At 37.6% G+C, this 27,454-nt stretch overlaps 1 protein-coding gene across 1 annotated transcript in view; it reads right to left on the reverse strand.

The window, feature by feature from the left end:
• LOC104578233 (ras GTPase-activating protein 1) overlaps positions 1–27,183 on the reverse strand; it is a 53,480-nt gene extending 26,297 nt beyond the window's left edge. The window contains exons 1-9 of the mRNA XM_088519746.1: positions 26,759–27,183; positions 13,064–13,213; positions 11,253–11,388; positions 10,308–10,378; positions 9,366–9,483; positions 8,323–8,354; positions 7,119–7,171; positions 6,210–6,360; positions 330–408 (exon numbers count right to left, since the gene is read on the reverse strand). Of these exons, the coding sequence (XP_088375872.1) occupies positions 330–408; positions 6,210–6,360; positions 7,119–7,171; positions 8,323–8,354; positions 9,366–9,483; positions 10,308–10,378; positions 11,253–11,388; positions 13,064–13,213; positions 26,759–27,183 (1,215 nt within the window). The remainder of the gene's footprint in view (positions 1–329; positions 409–6,209; positions 6,361–7,118; positions 7,172–8,322; positions 8,355–9,365; positions 9,484–10,307; positions 10,379–11,252; positions 11,389–13,063; positions 13,214–26,758) is intronic.
• Between the last annotated feature and the right edge of the window lie 271 nt (positions 27,184–27,454).

The raw sequence follows: 27,454 nt of genomic DNA on the forward strand, positions 1-27,454 counted from the left end.
AAAAAATGGATAAGGCTGGCCTAACATGACCTGGAATTAGGGCAGAGGATGGTGCAGTCAGGGGCGAGACACTGAGGCACTGGGCAGAGCCACCACACGTTACAGCACAGACAGAGCTCACCAACGTCTCGCACCTACTGCGAGCTGGCTCTTCATGAGTGAATGTGTGTGAGGATAAAACGAGATGCACACACACACACACACACACACACACACACACTGAAAAAAACACCAAATCTGAACTGTAACTCATCTCTGTTGTCACCCAGTTCCTACACTGTAAAAACATCTGATGACAGTCTGGTCAGTATCTTCAAAAATAGTCTTACCTGCATTGGAACGGGATCTTTAAGGTAATACCCTTCAACAATCTGTTCTTTTCTATAGTGTTCAATGATGTCAGCAATACTGTTAAAGGAAAGAGAAAAATGGAAAGAACAAGAAAGAAAAGGGTAAAAAAAGAAAGAAAGAAAGAAAAGGAAAAAAAAACAGAAGAAGAAGTTCAGATGGACTATTTTTTTCATTAGCAATAAATTTTCTTTTCCATGCAATAACACAGCTTCCTCACAGATTCGTGGCGAAAAGCACTTATCAAATTTCATAATGTTACTCGTAACCATCAGAACTTACTAATACACTGAGGTCAAGAACATTTACAAAATTGTACTCATAACGTTCATTCTAAACTCTGCAGAATATTTTAATTAGTTGTTTAAAATGCTAGATGAGGACATGGCATTTTCCTCATTCAAGTAAGACATACACATTCCCAGCTCTCCAACCAAGCTGAAAATTGCTAAGCCCTAGTGAAACCAGGGAAGGGGAATGTGAGACACTTCACTGTGCAAAGTAATGTTTTTTTAGGAGTACAAGCAGTAGGAAATGGTATGTGACACAGATTATGCAGATTATACTTCAAAATCACTGAGTTATCATGTTAAAAGAAATCCTCTATCAATGGCACTCCTCTACAAGGAAGATTGCATTCTAATTACCAAAATCTGATAGAAATTGCATTTTAAAGGATCAGCAGAGAAGCAGTGGTAGATGAAAACTAAAATTCAACATATCTTTGAGCTGCTCCAACTTATTTTTGCAGTTACTTAAAGTTACATTTTAATAAAGAACAGCAACATGAACATCAACTTAAATGAATCACATATACAATATCGACCTGAAAATAAAGAAGTAATTAAGCAGAAAAAAAATACTAGATATAGTTGCTTGTTCCAAAAATACTGTTAGCTGTATGTGCAAATACGATCAACAAGACAGGTAAATAAACCTTTGGCCCATTCAACACAATTGTATCCATCACAGGAAAAAATACATGAATATTGTATGATAATGAAGACAAGTAAAGCAATAGAAAGCTATCTTTGTTAGATCTTATCAATCTTATCAATTCCAGCTATTTCACCTATAGTTATGAAATAGTGTATGCTTAATAAATCAATGATTCCACAAAAAAATTTAAGATTGTAAAATGACTTGAACTTCTCCTTCACTATGACTAAAATCAGATCATTTATTTCAATATTTATTGAGACACAATATTACAAGGTATTTTCTGCACGAGAATCTAAAACTCATCACACTGCAAAATATATTGATTCTGTCACTGTATTTTGTGTGTTGAACAGCTATAGCCAACAGCTTCTTATGGGGACAGTCAATAATAAGGCAGATTTATGTGATTTTTTAAGTTCCTCAGTTCAAGAATATCTTGTTTGTCAGCGTTTCCTCCCCTCTCTTAGTTATACATAAGTATCAGGAGGAGTCATCCAACATAAAAAGCAATTGTCTAATTTCTTCCAGCTTCATAAAATGAGCTGACAAGCAAGCTATGATTCTAGGGTTTGTTTCATTAGACCTCTTCTCTCCAAAGTAAGCTCTCCTCAAATCATCAGAGTAATTGCTTTACCACTGAAGCAACCCAAATGGCTGAACAAACCAGACATTGCAAACACAAAGGAATACAGTATTTTCAGAAAAATACACTAGAGAAAGGGAATTTACAAGTAATAAAAGTTGCCTGAACATCTAAAATGTACACACGAGATTAGAATGACCACAAAGGAAAAGAAGAATCATAACCATTTTTAGTGTCTGACAGTAACGGCAACAACAACAAGAGAATTCAACTTACACCAAATGCATCCAGGAAGGTATATACAAGTACGAATTAAAACAAACAAACAAACAAAAAAAAAAAAAGGAAAAGTTAAGTTTGGTTTGATTTGCAGAAATAAAGATGAATCTCAATACCACATTAAAGTTAATTCAGCATAGGGCTCATTAGGCTGCCTAGGTCTAGGCTATGTAGATACTTTTAAAAGTACCACATCACCATGAGCTGTATCAAACCTTTAAATCTGAGTGGGTGATTTAAATGGTCCAAAATGCAGAACTGATTGACAACACTCTAGATACTGTTAAAGAAAAGAACTAACATGTTAAGACCCAGGTTGTTGTTCAGCCTATCAAAACATGGATCTATCAAATCCATGTTTTTAAATTAAGGTAACTTGAAACCTTGTTCACTATATGAGATGTTGGGTTAAATTTTCTCTCTTTTTTTTTTTTTTTTTTAAATTTCATCTTCTTTCACATGGAATCACCAGATTGAAAACAACAAAAATAAGAGTGGAATCAACCCCCTCCTTCATGGAACTGAATGATACAGGAATCTGGAGTATTCATGCAGGCTGGATTTGGGAATGACGCAGAGAGGAGAAAGGGGCTGAATAAATATACTTTACTCAGTATGCTTTTCCTACTGTAGTTTTAAAAATCAGAATTAAAAAATATATGTTATCTAACACTACAATATATACACACACGCGCACATATGTGCAGGCGTTATTCATGGAATAACGGAATGGATAATTGAGTCAAGTTTTGAAGGATGGAGATTTTGTACAAGCTATTCCAGGGTAAAATCACCCTTATAGCACAGGTTTTCTTATTTTAAAAATCTAATTTCCTGTATTTCAATTTGTGCCCATCAAAGGCACTAGGTACCACCTAGCATCACCCTTGCTTCCTCCCTTCTGACACTTACACAGAGTGATAATATCCTGCCTGCTCCTGCTCTTCTCCATGCTGAAGACGCCCAGTACTCCCAGTCTCTGCATGCGTGAGAAACGCTCCAGTCTCTGAACCTTCCTGGCCACTTGCCGAAAGCCCAGAGCACCCTGCCCAGGCATTCCTGACTCTCCCATCCAATACTCCCATCCAAAGACCCTTCTAAGTTTTTAAGATTAGAGATCAGGCACGCTCAGGACAGTATAACCAGGGGTAACCACAATAGGTAATTGCAGGTTTTCTATTGAGTTTTCATGAGATGCAGTTAGTAAATTTACCAAGAAATGACTATGCCATTTTTCTCATCCATTATAATGCAATAATTACTTCAGTAGACACATTTCTATGTTCTCCAAGGAATAAGTGAAGTTCACATGAACTACATGATTTAGGGGAGCCTGTGGGAAAACCCTATTTCACTGCAGAATCAAACTCCTCCATCTGTACACTATACACCAAGACCTTCCTGTGGACAGCCAGAAAATTACAGATTGACTATTTTGCAGAACTGAAATAATAAAAGTTGATCCTTGTATGACGGATTGCAAGTACAGCCTCCTCGCTGTATTGATCAAGAGAAGTTGTGAGCTATTTGGTGGGAGAACACGCGAAGGGGAAAGACTAGCAGATGCAGCAGTCTTCCCGAGGCTTCACAGGATTCCCCTGCATCACTACATTCTTGAAATGTAGCCAGGCACCTCCTCTCCACAGCGCCCCAGGGCACCTTGGGCCTGCTTTTGGGCGACCGGCAGGGACAAGCTGCTGCTGACAGAGGTTATGGAACTCTTAAGTGTCATGCCGGGATATGCAACGTTCTGAGAAATGGCACCAGCATGTTCCATTTTAAGCTTCCTTACTACTCTTCAGCTATGGAACATCTTGATCTGTAGTTTATTACAAGTAGAACCATAATCAAAATTTTGCAATCAAAGAGCAGACTTGTTTTAAGTATTTTTACACCAATTACGATACTAGAGTTGCAAGAGAATAATGCTTAAAAAAACTACTACAAGGGATAACTGAAAAAAGAACTGTTCTAATAGGTCTTAGTAACCAATACTAAAGGTGATACCTTGAAAACATTTATTGAAACAGCCTATTATAAAGCAGTTCAGAGTTCTGATAATGGAGACTGTCAGATGCATTTAAATGAGCAATAGCATTCCCTCATTCTGAAGTTTTTCAGCATGAAGAGAAATTCTACATTTTTAGATAAGCTATAAACAAATACAGACAATACTTGTAAATCATTCTAATATCTTGCACAAATTCATACTTCCTTTGTCTCTGTTCTGGATGCAACACCCCACTTGATTTTTTTTAGCCACTTTCCATTGTTCCATTCAATAATCCACATTAGTTGTCATATAGTCAAAAACTTTCTTCTTCCAGAGTACACAAGAAACTAATATTTGAATTAACAAGAACTTTATCAGCTTGATCCAGTAAATGTTACCTTAAACAGAATTTGAACCTAGGAGTAAATTCCCTGAAACAAATGTATACAACCAGAAATCTTTCAAAACTAAATAGATTCTCTTTCACTACGTTGAAAGAGAATAATAAACCAGGCGTATTCTGCATGTATGTGGTGTGTGTGTGGGTACATACGTTATATTTATATAAAAATAGGATTCACAAGACAGCTGCACATCTGTCCAACTTAAGATATCACAAAATGCTGTTATTTACCTGCTGTTACGGCATTTATAAGCTCTTACCAAATCATTGCAAATTAAGTGCCAAAATATTCAAAATCCACAGTAAGCATTTCATAACTAAGCATTTCATAGTGCTTAACTATATAATCTTGCTTTCCATTCATATAAAAAAATCTTGGGATAAACGTACTTTCATAAACACACTTCAAGGATAGCATTTAAAAACTTCAGCATTCAGAAAAAAAGAGTTTATGTAAGCAATAGCTAACTGGGCACAGTAACTTTCTGAAGGTACACCATCCAACCATTTGGGAGGAAGACTTCCAATAGATCTGCTAGTCAGTTTGACACCATCTGAGAGGGGTGGTTTTAACCTATCATCCTCCTAACGTCAGGAACTAGAGAATGGCCAAAGCAGCATTACCTTCCTGAAAGGGTGACACTGCAGCTAGTTTGATTTTCAGTGAGGATGCCTGGAGGCCAGACTGATTCAAGCAAAAGGCACTGGAACAGCATGTGCAGGGATAGGCCTAGATACATAAGGTTCTAATTGCCTAGGCTCACACCATCACCCACTTGAAGATGTATGACCATCCACTGAACTTAGCTAGGAGACCTTGGTACATTCTCAGGCACAAGGGCTCCTGCATCTCTAACTACCCAGAAGCCAAGCTGGAAGTGAGAGAAATTATCTACTGGGATGAAGACACGACATGGTTCTACATGAACAAATCCGGAAATTTTCTGATTTTCTGTGATCCACGATGGCCTCCATTAAGAGAGAGAGATGAGTTTTCATTATTAAGAAGTCTCAAATCTGTGACACACTAAAAAGAGGATCATTAAAGATGAGAATGCACCAATAGCCTCTCCCATAAAAGGGGAAATGCATGACTTGTCATTTCCTTTTCTTTTTGTACCCATTACCGAATTTTTAATGCCAACAGCAAAACGAACCATCAAGCTTCCTCACTGTAAATGATCTACAGTTCTGACTAAAGCCTCATTCACATTTTAAAATGATTTTTCAGTAACAATGATCATTTTTCCCATTCTTGTAAATACCTGTTTTTATTATTTATATTTTGACAACCCTACTAAATGTTTCAGATAATAGTAGGTTATTTTCCCTTTTCATTCTGCAGGAAACTTCATGATGAACAGTAGCTTCCAAGGCAACACAGCATTCTTGATTACATGCCATGATCCAATTTACAGAGTGAATAAACCAGCTGAAAGAGCTTGGCTGAAAAAAATACTTTGAAACAAACAAGTTGCACACAGGCTTCTGAAGGCCTTTAGAACTTGCTTAATTATAAGCAACCACTAGGCAAGTTAGATAAAATTCTTAGCGTACTATTGAAAAGATACCAAAGTCTTACAACCACACCAACAAATAATTACCAGGAACAAGTTAGACTGTAAATTCTTTACACAATTCCTTTAACCACTGAAACTTACCTATTATAATATCTGCCTCCCATCATAAACTGGTTGTTTGATGTTGGACATATTTTAAAACGCTGAATATTTTCACTAGTCCGAAAATAAAGTGAATAATCACCCGGTGTATTATCTGAAGGCCTCACAAGAAAACTGCATACTTGGCCAACTGAAAAGACATCATAATGTACTGTTACTCACCCCTGCTTATTTTATGGTGTCCTTTAAAAGCTCTTAACAAATCCCATTCTACATAAATCAGCATGAATTGTACACTTAAAGAGACAAAGTCTGGGAGGGAAGCTCAAACACTGAGCCTGCTCCTCTCTACGCAGATGAGAAGTGCTACAAAACTGCACAAGTTGATGCAAAATGGTTCAGCTGTAGCTGATAGTCTGCCCAAAATTTTTCCATCTCTTTACAAAAGACAGTTAAGCGTCTGACAAAATATCTTCAAAAAATAAAAGATTTTTGTCCCTGTATTTAAGGTACAATTTAACAATCTTGATTTTCCCATTTATGCTGGAGGTGGGCAAAGAGACAAGGGCAGAGTTGGAGGGCCAGGGACATGTCATTTAGATACATTCTCCTCCCTAAGGAGGGAACAGTATTTTCAGTTCTTCTACTCAACATCTTGATGAAGACAATTAAGAAATTATTATATATAAAGTCAAATAACATTTAACTAATTAAAAGATGAAACGAACTCCACTCAAGACTAAAAATATTCAATTTTGATAGCCTTAAAAGATTTTTCCGGGCTAGCATTTTCCTGTAGTAGAAACTACAACTCAGTTCAGAATTAGAAATTCTTATGTTCATTCACAAACCCAATTTTTGCCACAGTTTGATATTCATAGCATTACTTTGTGCCACTACTTTGTGCGTGGTTCACTACCATAGTATTTCCATCTGAAATACAAGTACCTGTCATCAGCAAATTGTAAGCCTCTTGTTTGGAGATCTTCCCATGGAACCATCTTAACAAAGATGAAGAAAAAAATTAGAAAGCAAGACTATTGGCTCTCTTTTTTTGATTGTGGTGACATCGAAGTCTCTGGCACCTAAGAATTAACCTTTTTACAAAGACATCTAACTGAACATGAACTGAATAGACTGAACAACTAATCACTGTGTGATTCTGTTTTACAATGAAATGTAAAACAGAATGTTTTACAATGAAATGAAAAACAAACTTTAACAGATAAACTAATTTTGATGATGTTCAAACCTAAGTGTATTTAGAGATAATAAGATATTGTTTAAACAATAGATAATCTGATAGACCTTACTTGAGGTCGATCTCATATAGCAGTGTTAGGCATATGAAATGCTAAGACCTAACAAACCCTAACAAGGAGATGAGTATAAAGGTTAAATAGTGTACAGAATAACTAAAACTGAACTTTGCTAGAAGCTGAAGAAGTTAACCCGTGCTTTGTTAGACTAGTGAATGATGTTTTAATCTCACACCTTGTATCTTCTGCAGGTCGCTGCAGAAGTCAAGGACACTGTCCTAATAAAATTTTAGCAGTCAGTCCAGTCTCAGGGTGCTGCTTATGACCAGAGCAGCTCAGCAATGTACAGCTATTCCATTTATTTCCAGTATATCATATGCTACACCTTAAGACTTCATTCCGCCTTTTAAATAAAAAGCGGAAATACCGCGTACACTTCACTCCTGTTTTTAGGAGGCAGGTGGGAGAAGCCTCTTTGTGCATCAAAAATTGCTCTACCACACCATACTGTCTTTAGAGGACAACTTCTGGTATGGGAATATTTGAAGGAATTCCCACCTACCTCCTCTACAGTCCTCTCAGCAGCATGGAGATCTGTGGACCACCAGAGGACCAAGAGTGCCTAGGCTCCAAGCACCTCTTACAGGCTACTTCATAAAAAGAGCAGCTCCACTGTGCATCTTTTGAGTGGAACTGATCTAAGATATCACCACTGCCAAACACATGCACTTTTAGTCATAACTGGCATGAATGTCTTGTGTTAGTTATCTATGTACTATCAGCAGTCAATACAGAAAAGTCTTAAGCCAAAAAAAAAAAAAAAAAGGGTCAGGTAAGCTGGTTTACAAAGTTATCTTGCAACTTGCTTTTAATAACAAAACAAAAGTCCTTACATTTTGCCTTCATGTGGATCTTCTTCTCTTCCCTAATAAGAAAATTTACATATTAAGTACATGAAAACAGTACAACTGAGATTAGAAAATAAATTTTACAGGTTAAAACCTTCTACAGAAATAAATAACATTAATAAGTTTGAGAAATGTTTGAACTCAAAAAGGGTTTTGAATTTATTCATCAAGTGGAAACTCAACCAAAATGTTATTTCAAAGGATTTTTGATTCTCTTATGCTTTAAATCCTTCTTCACAGGCAACAACTTTTTAATTTCAAAAAAGTCAGACTTTTTTCTAAGTCTGACTTCCACTGCTGATGTAAAAGTCTACAGGACATTCTCTCACACTGAAATGCATCACAATTTAGCCATTCACATCCTGATATAGATCTCAGCAAAACAGGCTAAACCAACTCTACTATTAACAAAATGTACATGCCATGCATGAAAACCATAGGGACTCCAAAGCAACACCCGAGCTTTACAAAAACCTTTTTTTTTGAAGTCCACTAAATGATTTTCCCTGAAGTAATTACACTATCTTCAGGTCACCTGGTTAGCTTCCTCACTTAGCATAAACAATTTATATTAACTTTCCACACAGTTTTTAAGATAGACTTTGGCCCTCTATTCTTGGCAAATATTATGGACTAGCAGGAACTATGGAACTGTCTTCATTAGAAAGACAGTTGAATTTATGGTAAGTATGCCTAGTAAATTCATAGTATCATTTACCTGTACATGAACTTGTCTCGACAACCTATGAATAAGTGTTTGATACTGTTTATTTCCAATACTGAATTAGGCTTGAAGGTTAGTTTTAATACTTTAAAACTGGCAGCTCCAATTAACAAAAATAAAATAAAATAATAACAAAAAAGCACACTTACCCACACAAAGCAAACAACACACAAAAAAGCATGTAACTTGAAATCAGGCAACTAAATGTTGTTGGGTTTTGTTTATTTCAACGTTATTCTTAACAAATCCCTACCCTCATCCAAAATTTAATCTCTCAAACAGCTTTGAATATGGAATTACTTACCACTTCTTCTACCAGGTCTTCTACAATCAGACCTTGTTCATCTGTCCGTAGGTTTGTAACCCACATCCAGCCATCTTCCAACTCATTGTGGACAATAAACATGTCTCCTTTAAGGAAACTGAAGAGAAGTTACAGTGAGGTTTAAGTTAGAAGTACAATCAACATGTAAAGTTTGATGATAAAAAAAAATAGAGACACATAGCCTAGCAATTTATTCACTTTTTAAGTGATTAAAGAAAGATTACTAGAGGTTACAAATCTAAGACTATCATTTGTTCAATAGAGAATCTAGTGAAAAGAGGCAAAGGGAGCAGAGAGGGAAAGAAAGAATCATTCTTGCTTTATTTTAAGGACAGAGAAAAGAATTTCAGAAAAAAAGTCACCAGACTTTTAAGCTCAGGCAACAAAATCAGTGCTAGAAAATGAGAGATTTCTGGTGTGCCTTTTCTCTTCTACTATTGCTAGATTTATCAGATACTCAAAAATCATATTCTCTTCTGAGTCGTCTGGATTGGTTTGACTTGAACAATTAATTTATCCATTGTTAGTTACTTCTGTAGTTGGGAAAAGCCTTCATCCTTTTATTCCAAACACACTCCCGCTAAATATTATTATTTTTTTAAACCACACAGAATACTTTGGTACACAAACTCATGTTCTTTGAGAAAAAAATCCAAGGCTATACAAAATATAAAGTTATTTTAAACTACAATCAGTATACCCAGAATAAAAGTGTAGTTCCCGTATCTTCCAGAAAACAAAAAATAAAATATATATATACACACACACATACATATGTTTTAACCTCACAAGAGCTACCTCTAAGATGAAGTTAAAAAATATATGAAAAATATTTGCATAGTGAATATGTACTCAAATCATTACTATTTATAAATACTTTGATAATTTCACAACTGCTTCTACTTACTATTAAAAACATACCTTATTTCATCAGTTTCTGGCACTTTGGTGTAAGGTAGAATTGCTCGAACTCTCCTTCTGTCCTCCACAGGCTGCAATTTAAGATAAGAGAACAAAGATGTTAATTTCTCCTTTTTACAGCAGAATTCCCCCGAATTACGTCATTTTCAAGCAAGTGTCTAGCAGTAGCCATTCATACTCCTTGCTGGTTTGAAATGTTTAGATTCTTAAGTTGTAAGAGCTAAAAATACAAAATCCGTACAGTTGGCTAAGAAAACTCTCATTTTGTTTCTAGCCTTATAGCACGCTAGATAATCTATGTTATTATCTTAAAATAAATTACAAATTAAACAACCCTCACGAAAGCTTTATTTAAAGAAGTGCATACAAGTTTAACTTTCAGATTAACATTTAACATTGTTTAACATTCATATCTCTATTCAGATTATGGATTTTGTTTAGGCAGAAACAGGACATAACTTGTAGGGTTCTTTTTGTTTTGTTTATAACTACTAACATTGTCCTAAGGATGACCACGTGAAAGAAGCCCAGCTTTCAGAAACTTGGGTTATTTCCAGAATTCATGTTTTAAAATGTGATATATAAAATAGCAGAAAACAAAAATATTTTATTATTTTGAAATACTGTAAGTCAGTGTAAAACTATAAAGCTAACTGCATTATAATGGTGCTCTTCAGTAGCCAAGAATTGCACATTTTGTTATCACAATTTAAGTACTACACTCTGGAGATACCTGCAATACCTCATATCTAGCTTTCTAATCACATACTTTCATCAAAAAGCATTTCTAATCATTACTTTGTACCAGTAAGAATGCCCTTACACATTCCTTACACTGAGACAACTCTAAAAACTAGAATGTATTTTTCTACAATGTTTTCTTTATAGAAAACTGAACATCGAGCACAAGATCAATAACATATAAACACTTTATTTTTTACTTGCCTCTGGAGGTGCTACTGGAAAGAGTAATTTTTCCCCCTTGAGCAAACAAGACACATGGCTGTAGTAACCAATTAGGTCTGAGAGCGAAGCAAAACGACGCCCACCTATGTAATAGTCTCCGCACATGGCAATAATCCTGATTAAGGAGGAGAGGAAAAAAAAATAGCTTGACAGAAGAAAAGATTTTGCTGGTTTTTCTTTTTCCTTTTTTTTTTTTTTTTTTTTTTTTAAGAAAGGATAACATTGAATTTTTAATGCAGAACATGTACCTTTAACAAAATTAGAAACTTTCATCTAAAATGATTTGATTTTAATTGCACAAACTATGGTAAAGGAAGTTTAATCTGAAAAATACCACTTTTAGGAAACAAAGCATCAGGAAGATTGTTTAGCAAAGGAAGTTTCACCCATCTCTGGAAGCCTGCAATTGTTAAAGATCAAGTTTTGGTGGAAGTGGCACTTCCACCCTGTAGGATACAATCATCCATCCTATAATCACTTTAAATAATTTTAAGACTGCCACTCTTGAGGTTGTCAGTGTTCTTGAATTATCTTTCTAATAACAAACAAAAACCCTTGGTTCTGCCTTTTAATAAATCATAAGCATGTCACCTCTAAAGAACTGTATCAATAAATAACTAATTTCCTTTGCATACAGTTACCTCTGCATGCACTCTGTGGATCTAAGAATGAAAGATTCTTTAATATTAGGGGGGGGAGGGGAATCAATAAAGACTCCTTTCCTCTGAGAACAGGAAATTATTACAGACTACATCCTATCTGAGATAAAAAACATATTATGGTCGCAAAACCAATATTCAAACTCCTGCTGCCGCTCACAAGCAGAAGTTACAGTTAAAATCAGACTGTGAAGTACGACAGTTAAAAGCAAGTATTGGCACTGTTTAATTTTCTGCTACTGCCTGCTACACAGTAACCAGTTCCCAAACAGAATCAGCACAGCTGAGCAGTGACTGTCAGCTCAAACACAGCATGCTGCCAACACGAGCAAACTTCCTCTGCACTGTTTTGTCTGCACCAAGAATGACAAGCTCGCAAGCAGAACCTGGGCCTCTGAGCTGCAGCTCATTAAGTGACACATGCATTCAAGAACTCCCCACATTTGTAATGCAAATTGAACCATTTTAGGGCACCTGGTACATGCACTGGTATTCTGGTTAATTTCCCTTTCCAAACTTGATGGATTTGCATTAGTTTCTCACTATCTAGATAGCTGACACAGGGTTTTTTCTGCTGCTGCAGAGGCCCTGGCCTCCCTGTTTTGTGGAGATTGACATTACACTGAAGCACATTACTTGCTGACTAACATTCAAGCTCTTCCTGCAACACACTTTACTTATGCTAAAGGCAATAAAGGAATTTATTGATATACATAAGTTGCTAATGCTAAAGTAATCCTAGCTACAGTTTTGGATAAACAGCTATTCGTATTTAGAGCAACTAATCCTAACACATACCAAAAGCTGTTCCAGAAAACCCTTGGATTATTAAATACATAAACTCTTTGTTTCTCCTTGATGTTTCTTTCTCAAAGTAAAGGAGAGCACCCGGGTTTGTTACAACTGTGCCATTCAAGTATGCCCCATGGGCTGCAGTGACTGAGGAAAACACTCAAAACAACCTCTGTTTTTAAGTAGCATGTTTTAAAAACAATTAAACCCAAGACCTATATCATACATGAACAAAAAACATTCAGAAATACTCGATTACAATGATTGTTTTCTATAATATACTGGGCTCTAAAACCATAAAGAGATTATCACATTTAAAAGAAAACATTTAATTCTCACCTAAAATGATTGACATTTGCTTTACTAAGGAAAGAAAGCACAAATGAGCCTGGTCTCCGATCACTCTCTCGAATGAGGTAACTACCAGGTTTTCCTGCTTGCCGAAGTCGTTCTTCTGCAATTGTTCTGTCAAGCTTTCCATGATACCATCTGAAAGTACATATACATAAAACTGGAGGTGAACAACCTGTGAAAGTAATGAAAGCTTTTGCTTAAAACTTATCCAAAACATTTCAAACAAAATTTTCACATATTTCCACATGCAACCCCTCTCAAGCTACTTATTTCAAAAGAACATTACTCATAGGAGTGCATAGCTTTTCAGATAGCCCAATTCCCCACATGACTGGCACTGGAAAGCCCTCTGAGCCATCCCAAAGGGGAAAGGATCTAAATTGTAAGCTTTTCTCTCCTCCCCAATCCACTTATTTAACCCCACCGGAGGTGACTGATCTATCTCAAAGACTGTTTTAAGCCTATTTAGTCTTCAGTTCAGACTGGATTTCCTAAAGCAGCCATTGTGGAGTGAATTGTAACAACGTGTTTCAGAACGGACAAACACAGATAGTGTGCTAGAAAGCCTGCATCTAATCAAGATGACAGCAGCCACCATATAGGCTGTTTTGTGGCTGGACTTTCTCAAACACAAGGCATAGCCTATCAATTAAACCCAAGCACAGATGCATAGCAAATCACTGACTGCAAAATATGACAAAGACTGCTTTAATCTGAAAGGTTAAGCTCTTATCATTCAACCATTTCTCACCCTTAACTCAGTTTTCCTTTACTGACAAGGAAGTCAGATTATTCAGATTTCTTTCTACTCCAAAGTGCCAAATACTAGGTTTAAAGAAGAAGAAGAAAAAAAAAAAAAAAGGAAAATTAAAGCAAAGAAAAAGAAAACAGCCACACAGCAGTGGAGGGAGTAACAGAAATACAAAGCCAGCTGTTGTTCTCGCCACCTGTTAAAAGGGAAAACAGATTTGTCGTTCATAAAGCCACAGCATGCTCCAGAGCTGCATGCTGGAATTATTATCACTGCACCCATCTACTATGTTTACACGAGGATGAAACCTTAAATTCCCATACTCCAGAAAATACCGTCTTTCCCATAGCCACTGTTCTGGTCTACAGAAGCCACAGACTATGTCAGACCACTAACCAATGTGTGTCTTCTAGGAGTCAAATACACGTCAGAAGAGAAAGTACTCCTTTAGATTGATAGAACCAAGAAAGCTTTTTTTTTTTTTATAAAAAAAAAATACAGTTCAAAAACAGAACAACTGGGCTGATGATAAAAATCATGCCAGAAATCATTTCTTTTTCTATGAAATGGAAGTGAAAGTTTGTTTTGAAAGCTTCTATCACAATGAAAATCAGATGAGACTTAAACAGATATACACCACATACACCAGTCGAAGCAGCATCTATATCCATATTGTTTACAACAGCTGAGCAGTACCTCTTGCTGGCATAGCTTTCTTCTGCTTCTCCTCTTCATCCTGATCTAAACAACTTAAATCAATAAAAGGGCTGCTTTGTCTGGACAACTGGATAGTACTTCAGACTTGAAAGCAGCATTGGAAATGTCTCATCACACTCCAAAATACAGTTTTGCTGCCAGAAACCTCTAGTTGAAACGTTCTCCAAAAATATTACCCTTGTCAAGAAAGTCCTATGAAAAACAACATAAATTTGAGACTCTGCCTGTTCTGAGGCAAGGAGGAAATACCCTGCTCTGGAATAGATGGTATGGTTTACATCCAGAATTAGTTTGAAGTAAGTGTCCAAACGACAGGGCTATTTGCTATACTGAACACACATTCTCAATCCTGTCAGTTCGCCCTGGGCCACAGCAACCTCCCTGAGCAAGAAATTCTTCGAAACCAGCATTCCACAAAGCCTATTTTAAACAATATTATCACCAAGCTTTTAGTTGTTCCGATTATCACCCACTTGAGAAAAATATTCATAACTGCACTGAGCCACGCACTAGGTTGCAATGTCAAATCAAAAGGCCTGCTTTCAAAATCAGGAAGAGGGGAGTGCTAATAAGCACGCAAATAACTGAAAAAAAAGTACACCAGGAAAACAAAAAGGCAGGATTACTTGCAAACGCTAAAACCTTGGCTGTTCTGTAATGGAACAGTATTTCTTATAAAAACATTCTGCATTATGCCACACACTTAAGTGCTCAAGTTTAAGAGAAGTTTAAGTTTTTCTAATCAAAACTTCCTGCCTGTCAGCAACAAGTATACCCCACATATGGCAGATTAGTTCCTCTAATGCTGAACAGGCTATATTTATTTTCTCCCAGTAAACGGTTTTACATCAAGCATAGGAGAAGATATTTACTACCAGGTAAAGTATAAGCAGGTGTATATTTATACATCTGTTATCTTATTTCACAAAAAAAAAGTTTTCTCAAATAAAAATGTACATTTAGCTTATAAGGCCGATTAAAATCAGTATCAATGAGTACCTCTTTCAAATAGTATCAGAAAATATATTGCATCTCACAGCTTTCTATATATTAAAGTAATGCATAGGGTATTCTACTCCACTTGCTACAAAAATAATTGAATTTAACTATCAGCTGATAAGAAATTAAGATTTGAATGACAGTAGAGCAGACAGAGTCAGTATTCAGCATTGGGAGCAGATACAGCCCAAGTGATATCCTCTGCAGGAAGCCTCTGCAGATAGCACACATCTTTAGAAAACAGGATACACGCTGAAGCACGAGCCTTTTAAGATATCATTACAGTAAGCAAAACGCTTTTCGGGAAATAACTGCGTTTTTCCACAGAATAGTTACATCACTAGACAGACTTACTTTATACAAGCAATATACAGCAGAACAGCACTAAAAGGGTCAATTTTAAAACTGCACATCTTCTGTACTATCCAGCTATCACCTGTCTTCAATATAATATATATTGAATAAATTCAGTAATTCATATATTGATGCGCTGTGCTAATCTCCATCATTACCTTCAAGTAGTTTAATTGTAAAGAGTAAAGAATATTTTACAAACTTGCAGCTCTCAGTCTGATTTAAAGATATCGAGAGATCAATTAAGAATCAGCATTATCCACTCTTCTAAAAATACTATTCTAAAAATACAAAAAGTAGTTCTTCAACAAAAGTGGTTTCTTTGGCTGTGAAATAATTTTATTTTTTAATACCAAGTAATATTATGAGCACAAATTCTTATTACTGAAGAACTTTAGGACCAACAGTAGAGAATTACCAGTTATGAAAAAAATTCATCCAATACTCCACGCTATCCAAAGAACTACAGAGCAGTCTGCAGAACTACCCCTACTCACTATACTTTCCCTATCAAAATAATAACAAGCGAAGACTAAAGGCCAAGCTAATTTTGAGAGAGAGTAAATTCTACATGTTCTGACTAACCTTCAACCAGGTATCTCAATGAAGGTTTAAGTCAGGCATTTCTGCAAAAATTATGACAAAAATTACATGACAACAAACTACCTTCCCTGCTCTCAGAAGGCTCCATATTTAGAATTCTATTGATCAACAACCTTACTCTTGGGCAGACTAAACAGCTCTACTTTTAATGCACTCACTTAGCAATGGTGCTTAACAAGACTTCTTGACCTGCATTCGGTTTCTGAACAGATGTAAAATGCAGTTCTACCTGCAGTAGGATTACAGCCTTAGTCTCTTGAAAAGAACTAAGGATTCCGCAGGAAGATATCAAATAAAAAACCTGCCTGACTGTTTATATGCATAAATAATATATATAATATATATGTAAATATAAAGTTGCCTCTCTCTATGACTCTTATGAACGTTATGCATTCAAATTAGAGTGATACACTACTCACTTGTGTTTATAACCTTCACCACTGTCAAAATACATCCCTCCCATATCCCCAAATCCCTTCCATTTCTAGTTAGCTACCTGTTTCCTTGCATAATCTATCTTGGAAAAATTTTGTATTTCCAACATTAACTATGCAAATTTAAGTGGCAATAATCCCCTATTTCCAAATGTTTTGAGCAAGCATAACAAAATACTGTGAACACAAAGCTAACGCCCTGCTGTTACAACAGCCATTATCAGATGCACTGAAAGAGGAAATGTAAGTACTCTTTCAATAAAAGTGATCCAACTATAAAGTCTTACTAATTACAATCATAATTCAGGTAGCTGTTTTCATAACCAGCTGTTTAACCTTTGCTGTAACTAATCAGTAGCCCATATTGCATTTTTTTAATTCTAAGAGAATATGAACAGACTTTCATGCTGCATGAGCCAAACTGATGCTCTGCAAGAAAATACTTCCATCTGTCAGCTTAACTCAAAGGCAGCATATTCAAAACTCCCACCCTACGAATCCCAACTTTAATTACAGTAAACAAGCAGAATGCAGACAAAACTACAACATCCTAAGCAATTCTCTGATACATACAGCAGTCCCAACAGCCTGTGTAGGCCCAGCCAGACTTTCTACTGTGTGCAGGAATATGATTACTCTGCAGGCCTTCAGCAAGCTCACGGTGCAATTACAAGCCTCTCGGCCCCAAGCTGGGAGCACCAGGCCGTTCATGAGACACACAGGCTGTTCTCAAAGAGGTAGCAGAGACTGGATTTATCATCTGGAAGGAGGCAACAGTCACTCTGTCATGTCATGCCGTTCACTTAAGTTTTTATTTACATATTTCCTTTTCGCACATCAGAAGAGTATTATTAAGATTCATTGTTCCATTAAAACATTTTGTTTTTACAGTACGCTGCAATTTTTACTTAGGAATACAGTAGGTCACGGAGAGAATGAAAGAAGAAGCAATGAAGGGGAACTAAAACATTTGCCAGCAACTTAGAAATGTTCAAAACAGTTTGCAGACCCCCCTATTTCCTCTAGAAAAAAAAAATACAGTGCACTTAAAAGTGTGTATATATATACATATATATACACACACACCCACATATATATGTATATATATGCACATCTCCATCAAATGTCATATGGATTTCACTCAGAGCTCTCTCCTTGGGTATTTCCGGTTGCTTCAGTGAAACTCAAGACAGGAACATAAAGCACCAGGACACATGGTCAGAGCGCCCTATGCACCATCACCCCTTGCACACCTTTGATACAGTATGGACTCTCAGCACTATTTCTGGAGGTTATGCCAGCTCCACTCCCATCAGAAGCAAAAAGGGGCAAAGATGAGATTACCTTAAAGTAGGAAAACTTTTGAAATTACAACACATGAATCTCAAATACAGCTTCATGAAGGCAGAGGAGAAAAAAAAAATCCTGCATCTTCATTTCTTCTATTCTGTTAACACCCACAGTTTCAAGATTTTCCTTTCTGATAAACAGTAAGACTTGAGGCTCATATTCACTCAAGTTCCGTTTTAGCCTTTCCAGTTTCTCTCAGCATAAAATGTTAACCGCATTCTTAGTTTTCACCAGGTCTTATCCAAATTATGCTTTTTAACCCCATGTCCCCCATCTTCATTAGATGAATGAAGATACTGTGTAGTCTGCATTACACCCCTTATGCACACGATTTGTAAAATTAATTTAAAGTTGAGTTCAGGCTCCAACAAATTCATGGCCTTCCTCCATCTTGTTGGTCACCATTCCCTAGTTATCAGTTGTTGACCAGGTATTCGCAGTTCTCCACATCACAAAAACTCCTGCCAGAAAAGGCTCTGCAAGCATAACTCCAACTTTCACACTGCATGCATGTATAGGATAAGGAAGCAGGAGAGCTCAGACTAATTCAGAACTAAAGAGAGACCAAAAAGGCCAAGTAAGTGTCATGTGTGGTACGCATGAAATTAAAAGAGTTTCATACTCTCCTTCAATTTTATTTTATATTTGTAGGGTCCCTAAACATCAAGTGGATGTACAAAGTAAAGGCAAGCCTAACAAAGAATAAGTCTGCTTTTCTCATTTAGCTAATTCGGACACATTAGAAACAGTGTGAAGAACAGACAAGTAATGAGCCAACTAATATGGAAAGTCACTCGTATAGGCATCCTTGGTATACTGGCTGTGCCAAACCATTAACTGGTAGAGTTTCACACACTACCAAAAGCAGCCATTGAAACACTCCCAGCAGAACATACACCAACTGTGGACTTGAACAACCAAGAAAAAAATCTGAATAAAAAAAATAAACAAGGATGGAAAGGTAAGATTACTGTACATTCCAAAGGTAATATACATAAATATATTTTAAGAATATTCTAAAAATTTCAACAGCATTAAGGACAAATAGCATATTAAGCTTTCAAACAGAGGTAGACATGTGCCAACAGTAATACAAAACTTAGTGACTCAAAAACTTCCAATTCTGTCTGATATACATTTACAATAAAACTAAAAAGGAAAATTGATGATTATCTCCTCATTCTTTAAGACATTGGACTATATAGGCTGAGAAATAGCTCTCAAAGCAGTTCACATTTTCTTACTTAAGAAATGCATTCTGGAACTCATTAAAGTTTTCGGCAAGCATTCCAGTCTCATATGTTTCATTCTTGTGCCCTCGGGTCAAAGATATGCCTTTATCTGTTTAAACAAGGAGTAATGCTCCTAAGGAAACAATGTTAATACTGTTGTGCAAAGCAGCAGGTTTTCTTTGGCAATAGTTAAGGAATTTCTAAAATGTTATTATTTTCCTTGTCTACCGTTGATTTCATTAGAAGTATCAGTGATTCCTTAACTTCCTTCTTCTTTACACCTCATCCTCTCCTATGTCCAGCTTTCCTAGACTTTCTCCTCATCCTTTTCCTGTTCTACCTGCCAGAGCAGCTTTGTACATCAGAAGCAACACGCTCACTCAAGGGACTGCAGTTTGAAATACGAAGCCACTGCCTCTCTGGTACTGAACCTCATTTCATCTCCATTTTCACTTCCCAGTCAGTCTGGGTTAGAGCCCAAACTAACGTTTTAATCCTGCACTCCACTCTCAATTCACCTTCCATGCCAGAGTGCCTCACTCTTGAAAGCGCTTCTCACTAGTCAAGAACAATGGCTCGAAGGAGAAACCTTGGGAGATTACAGCTGCAAATACTAAAAGACAGAGATAATGCCTAAATGGATAGATGTCCCATGCTTCCCACAGACTACAGAATCAATGAGGGAAAGAGGAAAAAGATCGCCTATAGAATATGATGTATTACACATTATATGCACTAAATTCACACGTGATGGAAAAGAAACCTGCAAAATCATCCAACACATAATGCTTGTTTTAAAAAGTTTGCAACCTAACGATTCTGTTAATGTGTGTGTATATCTGCATGTTCAAATTGTATCTAGACTTGAATACAGAATGAGATGATTATCCATCTGGAAGCAGAGAGTTACAAACAAAACCTGTAACAGACATTTCTTGAGCTTCCCTTTGATTGCCAAAGGGGGAAAACAACAACAAAAAATCCTGCAAATGCTTAAAAAAAAACACACGAGAGGTAGAAAAAAGTGTGGAAATTTGGATTTGGCTATGGTTTGACCAAGACAATGCAATCAGTTCCTTAGCACTGGAAACTATCCTCATAATCAACTTTGTATCTTGCAAGTCTCCAATGCTGTTTAATAACAGATACAGAGACAGAAAAAGAATTGATATACTGTTCGTTTTAAATTACACCATTTTTTTATACAAGGAACTTATCTATAAAATAACCTTACAAATACTAAGGAGTAAACCACGGACAGAATATATTTCTGTGTGTGTACTTCAGAGGGTGAGCATTTATATAAATTACAGAAAACAGGTGTACTTAAAGCATAAGAAAAACCCCACAAAACTAGCAACCAAGCTTTTTAGAAAAGCTGCTTACACAAGTCTACACAGAATCACCATAAACTCCTGGGCTATCAAATGTTGCCTAAAACTAGATGCATTATTAACCTCATGGTTTCTACAAACTACTCCAGAAAATAAAGAAATGTACTGTGCAACAGCAAATTTATTATCAGATGCCTGAGCAACTGTAAGTAGCTAGTAAAAAGAGAAAATCACATACCTACTCTGGGAGCCAATGACAGGATTCCTTAACAGCAAACTAAGATAAAGTATTCCCACGCGGTTGCATCCTCAATTACTTTAAACACAATTACATACACCTAAAAGATCTCAATGTTAACAAAGCTACTTTGACCTAGGGAAACTCTTCATAAAGAAAGAACCCCTAACCAAAAGATTTCTATGTGAAAAGAGTCTCCAGAAGCTGCTGAAAACATTGAAATTTTAAAATCAAGATGAGAATGACTTACTTAAAACCAGATCACCATGAAAACTACTCTTTGTCTTCCAGAACTGTGTACAGCAAGTGTCTTGGAAACCCAGATACTCCTTCCCTTAATGCTGATGCAGCTTATAAGCTTATTTAGAAACACTGATTTGTGTACTTAATAATTCTACGGTAAATCCAAAAAAAATAATCCAAAAAAATAATTCTACGGTAAATCCAAAAAAAAATAGATATTTCATCATTTTGTAATGTATACATAGCACTGTTAGCCACCTTAGAAAGAAAAAGGCAAATTTAAAAGCCTCTTTGTTTTATAGCCTTTGCAATCAGCTACTGCCTCTGACATGATTCCAGACAATTCAAGTGACAAGTTTCAGTAAATAGGTTCCCTAATAAAAGCCCTCAGCTATAAACAATATATTTATAAATATACAAAACTAGTTATAGACAGACACACGCAAGAACAGAAGCCTCCTTTTATTCCAGGGTTATAGAACAGATGTTTTGCATAAAAATAAGACAGATTTGTTAAGATTGTCAGTAAATAAAACAGTATAAAACAGTAGATGGTAGCTGACAAGCACTGAAAATTTTTTACTGGTGCTGAGCATACACTAGAGGATCACAGAAAAACGCAGAATTCTGCTCTGCTGTGATGCTTCTGGCCACTTAACAGCCAGTAGCCAGTAATGTTAAGACAAGACACCTTCTCCTTCATCCTACTGCATCTGCCAGTGAGAGAAGAATCAAGACATATTTTAAAGAAGAAAGAAAAAATGCATGGAAGTGGAAAACGACTGCAGGAATTGTAAGAATACTTGGCTGAACAAATAGATGGGTTCCTATGCGGGGGACTTCTATGCTACTGAAAGGGAAAAATCAGTGTTCTTCCCTGCATGGCAGGCACCAAGCAAGGTGAACACCTACAGCACGACACTGCACTTCTCAGCACAACAGGCCGCTGGACGGAGTGGCCAAGGCACAGACAGGAGTTCTGGACACAACATACAGGGCAAGCAGGTCAACAGGCTCTTAATTAGAAATACGGACTGCATATAGTAAACTCCTTTCTAAATTTTTCCCACTAGCAAATGCTGTTGTGCTTTTCTTTTTTTCTTCATCTGGAATTTCCATTAATGTATGTACCTAGCATGTTAAGTCTACTTACTCCTTCACTTCCCATACAGGATTACAAACAATTTTGTCCCGCTTCTCCTAACCTAAGAACTAAAGATTTATAAACAACTATTTCCAAGTATCCAAATCATAAAATCTACATAAACCAATTCACTATCCATCAACTTGTAAAAATAAGATGCTTCCCTTCATTTTCCCTCTACACTTTAGTAACAAGCCACCATCAAAGAAACTCATTATCTGAAAAACTTACCTACTAACCACGTTAACTGCCAAACAGAAGAGGATCTCACACCAAGAATCCTGTCACATCACATTTTGTTTTTATCTATTTTGTCTAATACAGCAAAATACAGCAATCCTCAGTACTCAGTGCAACACACACAGCAACACAAATTGGGTTCCGAGTGTAGGCTTTGCCAGTTATCGTTAAAAAAAAAAAAAAAAAAAAAAAGATCTACTTTCAGAATAAAATCCTTTCCACCTTAGCTTCCAAAAGAAACAACTGCGGTAAAATTCCAGCCTTGCTACCACCAACAAACTTATCTCAAGGAACAAGAACTTCACGTGGCATTCAGAGAGAAAATGCACCCATCAAGCCACTTTAATATTTCTTTATATTGCTTTCCATCTTCAGCTTTTTTTCTTACTAATATATTGCCTTGGCAGACACCATGAGTGGCAGTACGAATACATCTGCTTTGGGTAATATTTTGTTTTAAAAAGACAGTATTTTGACAACCTACTTCATTCTGTAAGGTTGATAGTTTTCAATTTGGATGGATTAGCATTTCAAATTGATAATCACTGCTTAAAAAGCTCCATATGAAAATGTGAATTTCACTGAAATGTACTGAACAGCTCCTGCTATTTTAATGGAAAACAAAGATGTGCAACAGTTTTGTCAACTTAAAATTCTTAGTTAAATATGCAAATACCTATTCTATTCCACCTATCACTGGTTTACTATGAAATTAGGTAGCATTCATTCACTAATTTTGAATATATTTCCATAATACCATTTTGGACTGTTATTAGCCTTTATCAGTGAGCTTTGTAGGTGAGGCAGAAAGAGCAGGAAAAAAGAATAAAGAAAAAAAAAAAGACCCAAAGGAACACAGAATTGCCCACTATTCCCTAACATCCTATGCCTCCCACACAACATTAAACTACATCATAAACACGCTGCTTACTCCTGAGAAACAAGAAAAGGCAACTCACAAGAGACAAGCCTTAAATTAGCTTCACAATAGAACAGGGAAGATAGAAATCAATCATATTCTGGGATTTTTATTTTTTGACTAAAAGGAATCTGTTAGATTCTGACAATCTCTTCCCATTCCTTAATTATTAAAGAAAACATACAAAGAGAAGACATTGCTTTCTTTAGATACTTGGAAAAGAGAAGAGGAAATTAAGTATATTAGGTGGTTGCTAATGAAGACCAACACATCCTGACTCTGAACAAACTATATTTACAGCATCCTGATGGGAAGTGCAGAACTTGCATCTGCTTCACTTCCCATCTCTTCAGGTTAGGTTTACTGGGAAAATTACTACACCAGCTATATGGTATCTAAAAACATATCTATATAAAAAGTTCAGTCTATGAGAATTTATTGCCTACAAGTTGCAACAAAGGAATTCACTCAGGTTTTTTTTTTTTTTTTTTAAGCATTTGCAAAATGTAAGTTAGGAAGCTAAAGCTGTACCTAAGTTTCTATAGAAAGCTACATTTCATTTTATGTGCACAGGCCAAATTTCAGGCTAGAGTATGAACTAGGAAAGGCTAGCAGCATCTTTTATCAATAGTTTTGGAATTGGCAACCACCAATCTAGTAAGCCCCGAAATACGAACTTTGTCCAAGGGAAGTTCTAGCAAGTAGTTACATTTTTATAAGAAATAATGTCTTTTCATTTTTGTCTTTGTCACATAAAGCACAGCCAGGAGCAAAGATCTCTACCATTTCTTTATGCTTATAGTAAGATATGCTAAACAAGACAAAGAAACAACCATTTGTCAAAATCACATAACCATCCATCAGGCACACCATGTGTGCTTCCTATAAAAACTGAATGAATTAGGAGGAAGTGGGAAAGGGTGGAGCTCCCAGTCATATTTAAACAAATGGAAGAGCAGTTTTGTAATCACATTCAACCAGAGAAATTTACTCTATGTTTAAATTACTTATTTAATAAGTGTTCCTAAAGACTGGTATTGGACTTTTCCTTATAATTTTAAGATGATGGATGATATTACTCTTTGTTTTGGTAATAAATCAACAGCTCACTGCCATAAAAGCAGATGGTATGACTACAGAGAAAGGACATTTCCAAAATAAAACAGCAGGATTGAGAGGATACAATTTACTATGAACATATGGCCAATTTAAACGACTTAACTGAGAAGAGCAAAATCTGATTTTGTATAAAATAGACACATAGAGGAAAAGGCCTTCCAATTATTTTTAATCTGTCAGCCTACCATTTCTGTAGAAGAGTTACAAAAAAGGATAAAATTAGTAAAGGAAAAAAAAACTTCCAAGTAGACAGAGGTGTAAATTTCTTAACCTTAACCTATAAATTTCTTCTAGCAAAGTTTATTTCTTGGATTTTTTTTTATATAAAATCAGGGCCTTGGAACTCTTACCCTGAGGATGCACTACTTGTCAGAAAGTTTATACTTTCCACTAAAACAATTAAAAAACATCAGGGCCCATTATTTACAACACAACATTTAGATAGAAAAATCTGCTTAGATTTCTATAAGGAGTAAAGTCTATTAAATATCAAATAGGTAACTCTTCATAAACAATTATCCCAAATTAGCACCCCACTTTCTAAAAATATTTTTTGGGGAAAAAGAAATAACTTACCCTTGGTGAAACATCACAATCAATTCTAACAAAAAAAAAAAAAAAGACAGTCTAACCTTTCAGACAGAAAAAGCACAAGGGCAGTATTCTCTCACTCATTTGATAAGCAGTATCGAAGAAGTAACCAGACCTTCATGCATTTCTACTTCCCTCCTCATTCTTTGTCTAAACTGCCTAATTACATCTCTTGCTCCTCAGGAAAACACAGAAGTTCAAGACTATTCAAATTCTCTTTTCACAAAACAAGGTCTCAATCTTTACGAAATTCCACAAAATGTCTAGAAACTAGAAGAGAAAATGATTATTAGAAAGTTTGCCAAGGTGACAGCATTAATATTACAGTTTACGTCCTCCAAGTAACTGCAGCGGCTCTGGAATCACTGGAAGTAACTCAAATGTCAGTTATTATTTCACATATAAGAACATATAAAAATGAGCCCAAATTCAGATGGGTTTTCAGGTAACCTTCTGACCTTATACCTTGGATACATCTACAATCCTCTATCTTGAAATCCTAGGTTTTCCACTATGCATAATATAACTACAGTAATAATATATTTGTGAATATCAACATAAGCAATTTAAGCCTTTGAAGCCACTTCATTTTGGAGAGAATAAGGTACCTGCTTGAGGGATATTTTCTGTCTTGCATGAGAACAGTTGCAACTGCTTTACATAAATTTGCAGACTTCCTACAGTAAGTTTGCTACTAAATACAAAGGCTGTGTTTAGAGCACTCACTAATTAAGTGAGCTCTATATGTGATTATCTGATCTTATATTTCATAAAATATGAGCACAGAACTGTTCTGCCTCTCATTCAGCACTCTTCTTCATATTACCAGCACTGGAGGAATGCTGATTAACCTGTAGAAAGGTAAGTTTAAGAGCATATTGATTTTTTTTTTCTTTCAGATATCTCTCCTCTCCAAACACAGCCTAATAAAAACAACTTTCTTCAAAGCCAGTTGAGGAAAAATTAGGTACCATTGACAAAAAGTAGCCTCTCTAATAGTACATTAACGTATAGTTATATTCACTTAAAAAAAAGCACAACCCTTTAGCTCGTTCAGCTTTTAGAAGTGAAGTGCTCGTTACCCTGCTCCGAGAAAGCCGCTTGCGCGACCAGAGCGCACGGCAGCCTCCCCACCAGGTAGCGTAACCGCAGCTAGGATAACCGCTGTCTTTCCGGCAGCTCGCAGTGTCGCTAGAGGTGGGAGCTGCCAGAGACAACTCGGCCAAACCACGAATTCGGGGGTTTTCGGCTCTTGCTCCAGGCTCCGGCTGGAGGCGGGCGCCAGTGCCGCTCCCGCCGCGGCGCGCGCAGGAAGCGGCCAGGCCGCCGGTGCCCCCGCACGGGCAGCCCCGCGCGGCGCTGCGGCGGCGCTCGGGCCGCCCGGGAGCGCTGCCGGCGCGGGCGCTACTCACTGGTTGGTGGGGGGCGCGTTGAGCGGAATGGCCACCTCCTCCTCCTCGTACTCGGGTCCGTCCAGCGAGTCGCCCTCGTCCACGGTGCCCAGCGCACCGACCAAGAGGGGCGGGGGCGGCGGCGGCGGCGGCAGCGGCGGGAAGGCGGCGGGGCCGGGCTCGGGCGGCGGCCCCCGCGGCACCTCCGCGCCCGGGACGCCGCACGCGGCGGGGACAGGCCCCGAGCCGAGCGCCAGCAGCCCCAGCGGCGAGCACAAAGCCGGGCCGCCCGCGGGGCCGGCGCCCGGGCTGCCCGCGCCCGCCGGCAGGGAGCCCTGCGGCGCCGTCCCCGGCGTGCGGCTCAGCGCGGGGCACTGCCCCGGCTCCGCGCCCGCCGCGGCGCCGGCCGAGCCGCTCTCCTCTCCCGCAGCCTCGGCCGCCATCATGGTGAGTCTCGCCCCCCGCTGCCCCCCCGCGGCCGCCGCACGCCGGGGAGGAGGCGACAAAGGGGCCGCAACCCCCCCGCCCCGCCCCGGCCGGCGGCAGCGGAGCCGCGACGCGGGGAAACGCCGCCGGCCGAGACGCGCCGGCCGCGAACAATACCCGGCTGGGCGGCGGCCGCGCGCTCGGGGCAGCTCGGCCGGGCCGGGCCGCGCCGCGGCTGCCTCAGCCCCGCGGCCGCGACGGGAGCGGCTCCCGCGCGCTCCGCCCGCCCCG

This window comes from Tinamus guttatus, unplaced genomic scaffold (genome assembly GCF_059628265.1).
Source record: "Tinamus guttatus ecotype Peru unplaced genomic scaffold, ASM5962826v1 Tinamus_guttatus_pri_ptg000069l, whole genome shotgun sequence".
Taxonomy (NCBI): domain Eukaryota; kingdom Metazoa; phylum Chordata; class Aves; order Tinamiformes; family Tinamidae; genus Tinamus; species Tinamus guttatus.